The sequence below is a fragment of the Brassica napus genome, chromosome A6 (assembly GCF_020379485.1).
Source record: "Brassica napus cultivar Da-Ae chromosome A6, Da-Ae, whole genome shotgun sequence".
Taxonomy (NCBI): Eukaryota; Viridiplantae; Streptophyta; class Magnoliopsida; order Brassicales; family Brassicaceae; genus Brassica; species Brassica napus.
The window spans coordinates 7,205,801-7,210,737 of NC_063439.1; the positions used below are offsets into that span (position 1 = coordinate 7,205,801).

Consider the following 4,937-nt stretch of genomic DNA (forward strand, 5'->3'; position numbering starts at 1 on the left):
TCTAACAGCCTCTTGACTTGTTCGTCTTTTTCTTCCTTCAGTAAAAAGAATCTGTCCGACCATGTTGTTGTCTGAAAGAAATCTGCATATCTATCCAGATTCTGCTTTCATTCCAGAACTTTCTTTCTTTTGCTCAGTCTGGTGCTTTACTCCAAGTCAAACCATTCACACCTTTCCACATCTCCGGCGGCAACCTTAACCACTAAGAACCTATGCTAGAACATAAGATAACCCCACCATTTGCCTATACTTAGTCTTTATTAGACACACTTGAAGTGTTATTATCATTACTGGAATTAACAAGAATGATAATTTATTGCAGAAATATATGGTTTACATTAACATACAAAGATCTCTCTCATTGTAAACTGATCCAAACCCCAGTTTTTCAGGCAGCCATTGGAAACCACTCTCATTCTTTTGCTCTATAAGGTCTTCACATCTGTATCTTCGATTGCTATTGTTTGAAACGTTTTAAGCATCTTCAGATTACGTAGATTCAACTAGAGGAAGTTGATACTCATCTGGCTTTAATGCCAAAGCGAAATCAGGAAGTGTTGGTGCCGTCTCCATTATTCTGTTCATCAGAGAGTATCAACTCATCAAAAGAAGAACTCAGCTTTATAATTTATTGCAGAGGAAGCAAAGCCAAATAAAACTCACTTTTCATAAGAGTATAGATCACGGTTGATCCTGACTTTACTCGAAGTATCTTTCGGGATTTTCTCTGTTAGATACTTCATTGTGCCGAAAAGCGGTGGTGTCCTGCAGAAAAACAAATAATGGATCTTCAAACGACTGCTAATGCTGTCACCAAATGAGCTCAGGAGAAAGAATATACCTTGAAGTAGGTGAAGAGGCGTTGAATGCTTCTGATGCTTTCTTACTTTCTTTGAAACATTCATCTGCAGCTTGTAATGCAGCAACTGCCATGCCATGTGATTTCTCTGTGTTTCCTTCATCAAGAATCAAACCGTGATAGTAGTAAGCCGCAGCCTGATCCAAAATATCCCAGAAGATCAAACATGACATTAGACAAATGCACCTTAACAAAGTAAGACTATATTATGTGTCTTATATAGACAGATGGACAGAACAATGCAGCTGGCTCAGTATATTAACTGAAAAGGACCAGACAGGTTTACAGAATGCAAGGAGTAAGACAATACCTTGGCTTCAACATACTTCCACTTAACGAAGAGTCTATGCTTCTCTCCCCAACCATTTGCCAATGGAAGATTCATTAAATTATCTTGTGCCTGTTTTAATGGCCACCGACAAGAAAATTGAAGCGTTAATGAAAGTTTAAGATGTTTCCAAGACGTGGAAGCCAACTTAAGACGGTCAAATCGGATAAGAGAAAGGAATTTACCTGCTGCCAATATTTAACCATTTCACATGCAAGTCTTCGTTTGACTGCAAGAGTGGCCTTAGAACTATCAATTGCCATGCCTAGTTGGATATCCACACCCTGAAGATCAGCAACTTGAAAGATGTTAGATCACGGTAAAAGGAAAGAAACCAAATCTAAGACACTTAACCATATCAGTTTCAAAGAGAGGTTTTACCTGGCCTAGTGCTTGCAAGCAAAGAGCCCGTAGAACTCCCTCCGCAAGGTCAACCGGTAAACTTCTCCTGCAGAAATACAAATACAAAGATTGTGCCATTAAGTTCAATTCAGAACTACCAACAATTAGAGTAAATTGTCATTAGAAATTTTCCTTCTAGAAACCTTTGCTCAGCAGAAAACTGAGGGAGAACATTCTTAACAGCACATTCAAGATATCCAGCTGCCTTTAAGAAGATATCGATCGAAGCTCGTCTGTTTTCTGTAGTCAACGAAACAACAACGAGACTGTTCAGTGTCAGGGACCTTACCAGCACATTTAGTTAACATTTTTTTTTAAAACATCAAATTGTATGAGAACTCTCCTCAGGCAAGCAAAGAAGCCTAACCTTCTGATACTTTCGGATGGTTGTGGCCATCACTAAACCCTCTAGGCAGAAGCAGCAAATTGGCTTGTGACATTTGTAGCATTGCCATTAGATGCAAAACAGACAAAACTTCATACCAAATGTTTGACATTGCTGTTTCCTGATTTCAAGTATATATGTAAAGAGTCATCAGTACAATAAGATGAACACTATGATGAAAACTGCTCTGGTAATTATTTACTAACCTCTTCTTCATCCTCCTGGTTTACCCAAATAAAATGTACTTTAAACTGTAGATGGCTACCTGAAGAAACATCACAAACACTGTATGGTCAGAATAAATCTCTAAAACCAAACAGATCTTTCAACCTATAAAAACACATAATAGGATATTACCGTCTTTAGTTAGTTCCAACAGAACAGGAAGATAGTCTACCAAAGCTTGATGAAGATCTGAGAGCGTGGAACCTCCTGCCAAGAAACAATTTCCCCCTTAGAGACGTAAACAGTAGAAAGCAGAACAAAGATACAAAACTAACAAAAGATCTCCTCAGACATAAATATATACCATGTTGTGTCTTTCTTCTAGTTCTTGTTATTGTAGGACCTTCTTGATTAGCCATCACTACTATACGCGTTCTTAAAGCTGTCAAGCGTTCCACTAGAGTCTTTGGCAACTGATCACCAACTGCTTGTGAAAACTCAACAGGTCTCGGTATCCTTAAACCGGGTACGTATACTGAAACCTCACCGATGCTTGTTGGCTTTCTTCTGTTCCCACCAGTGTCTTTGGGCGTTGATGCAAAGCATCCCATTTTTTCTAACAAAGCTTTATAGAAAATCTACAAACAGGAAAAAAAAAACAAATCTAACACTATAAGTCCCAATTTTTGATAAAAGAACAATTAGTGACGAAGAAATGATCAAAGCTAGAAGAAGAGAGAAGAATGATTCAAAGGAGAAAACTTGGTAAATATTAATGGCCAACCAAAAAAAAACAGCTCAACTCCTTCCTCCTCCACTAGATTCATAAGGATAAAGTTAACACCCAGCTCACGAGCTATCTGCCATCACTTGCTCATTCAACGTGACAACGTGACTAGAACTCTACACGATTTTTTTTAAAACAATAATCTACTTTACGACCGAGGAAAGTCCAACCAGAAACAAACAAGCAAATGAAGTTGTAAGAATATTTACCAAAAAAACATGTAAAAGAGGCTAGTTTTCTCACCTTCACCTTAATCAGATGATTGGCTATAAGCTACCCAATGCAACTGGTTTTCTGCAATAAAGGAGAAGCATGTGAGGCACGGAAAAAGCATGAAACTTTAAAGAGCTCCTCTCCACTAAGAGGGATGTTGAAAGCAAAATCAAAATCTTGGAATCAGATAAGAAACGAAAAGACCCATTAGAAAAAAACGAGGACTTGTAAAGGCTGCTGAGCAACTTGACTTGAAAAGAGAAGACTTTGAGTAAAGGGTCACCAAGACTTATTGCTATAAAGAAATGAATCATAGAAAGTGATGTTTCATCGGAGCCCCAAAGATTATAAAACTTCCAATTTTGTGAAAAGAGGAAAACCCACCAGCTCTAGAAAGCTTTAAACCCTAAATTCACCCATTGAATCGTTCAAAATCGTGTCCGATAGAAAGGAAAAGGAAGTCAACCGACACAGAATCTGAAAAACAAATATTAACAAGCAGATTCTTACCAAATATATATATTAAAAACAGCTCCTTTATATAGCTGGATTGAAAGGAAAATAAATTACCACAGATGATTAGTAGTCAGAAGTCGAAGAGAGTGGTTCTTTAAAAGAATGGTACCATGGAACGAAGGAAGGAAGAAGATGAATTTCAACGCTAGAAGAAAATAATGCCCTCCCTAGTAAACCACACTAGTCACTGTATAGCTAGCTAACTACCAAAAAGGACAAAAAAAAATCTGCAATATAATATCATTACTTTGATATTTCTTAATAACATGTAAATTTTACAATCATTAGTCTATCATAATAAGTTAATCAGCATAGCATCACAGTATTAGCTTATGTACTGTGAAAAAAACTTATTTATATAGAATCCTATGCAACTACGAACTTATGCCATATCTTAAAGCAAAGTAGCAAACTTATGATTAGTGCTACACCATTTATTTATAAACCAAAATTTAAATGATATTATCTTCCAGGTGTGTAATGCCTTTGTGGATATGACTAATGTTCAATTATTTAAATTTTCGGACGTGTTGGCATCATTAGCTGTCCATCGGCCTCTTCATCTCAGAACGTTGTAGATTTGCTCTCAAAGACGCAGCTTTATATTTTGTTTTCTATAAAACATTCCTAGTCTTATTCGTTATTTTCAAATACATTTATGCATATCATGAACGCCATTATAACGTTTGCTATTATATTCGGTACTAGTTAATACAATGAATACGATTGTATACATGAACCAACATTCGTTTTCTTAGCATCCATTCCACATTACTGAACTTTGTGCACAAGCATTCATTTTTTTACTTACAGAAATATCTAAAATGTCAGCTGTTAATATTTGAACCTAATAATATGATACTTATAGTAAACCACAAGTATATAAAACTAAAAGACAATCATCATTAAAACATATCATTTAGATTTTTGTTGTTGTTGTTACAAATAGAATAATAATTAACGAGGGACAAAATCCTCGCCGGCCTGAACGTTATATAAGGTGCATAGCCACTCCACGTCCATTCACACTTGTTCGTTTATGTCTCCGTAATTAATACGCCGGTGGCTTCGCTTCTGTTCTACAAAGGAAACTACAAGTTATGTCACTGTCCACGTGGCTGCCTTATTGGGCATATAGACGTTACTATACATGTTTTTTTGGGAGGGCTCAAAACAAAAATAGTAACAAGTGAAATTATTATTTTTGTGGGAACCACTGGGCAGGTGTCGAGGCCTCCTGAGGTTGCTAAACATCGCGGCTGTCTTTCACCGCCCAACGGTC

At 36.9% G+C, this 4,937-nt stretch overlaps 1 protein-coding gene across 7 annotated transcripts; it reads right to left on the minus strand.

Annotated features, from left to right (window-relative positions):
* Nucleotides 1–296: 296 nt before the first annotated feature.
* On the minus strand, nucleotides 297–3,909 carry BNAA06G12190D. 7 transcript variants are annotated; one of them, XM_048782421.1, is made up of 14 exons: nucleotides 3,710–3,909; nucleotides 3,524–3,616; nucleotides 3,170–3,220; nucleotides 2,504–2,777; nucleotides 2,332–2,406; nucleotides 2,181–2,239; nucleotides 1,957–2,095; nucleotides 1,733–1,829; nucleotides 1,569–1,635; nucleotides 1,373–1,471; nucleotides 1,170–1,259; nucleotides 842–996; nucleotides 664–765; nucleotides 297–577 (listed from the first exon to the last, which is right to left on the minus strand). In XM_048782421.1, the coding sequence occupies exons 4-14, from the start codon at nucleotides 2,748–2,750 to the stop codon at nucleotides 490–492; spliced, it is 1,218 nt and encodes a 405-aa protein (XP_048638378.1). In that variant the 5' UTR covers nucleotides 2,751–2,777; nucleotides 3,170–3,220; nucleotides 3,524–3,616; nucleotides 3,710–3,909; the 3' UTR covers nucleotides 297–489. The 7 variants fall into 7 exon arrangements, with proteins under 7 accessions (XP_048638378.1, XP_048638381.1, XP_013641730.1 ...); XM_048782424.1 differs by lacking the exon at nucleotides 3,524–3,616 and having other exon boundaries at nucleotides 2,332–2,403; XM_013786276.3 differs by lacking the exon at nucleotides 3,524–3,616 and having other exon boundaries at nucleotides 2,332–2,403; nucleotides 3,650–3,909.
* Nucleotides 3,910–4,937: the final 1,028 nt, after the last annotated feature.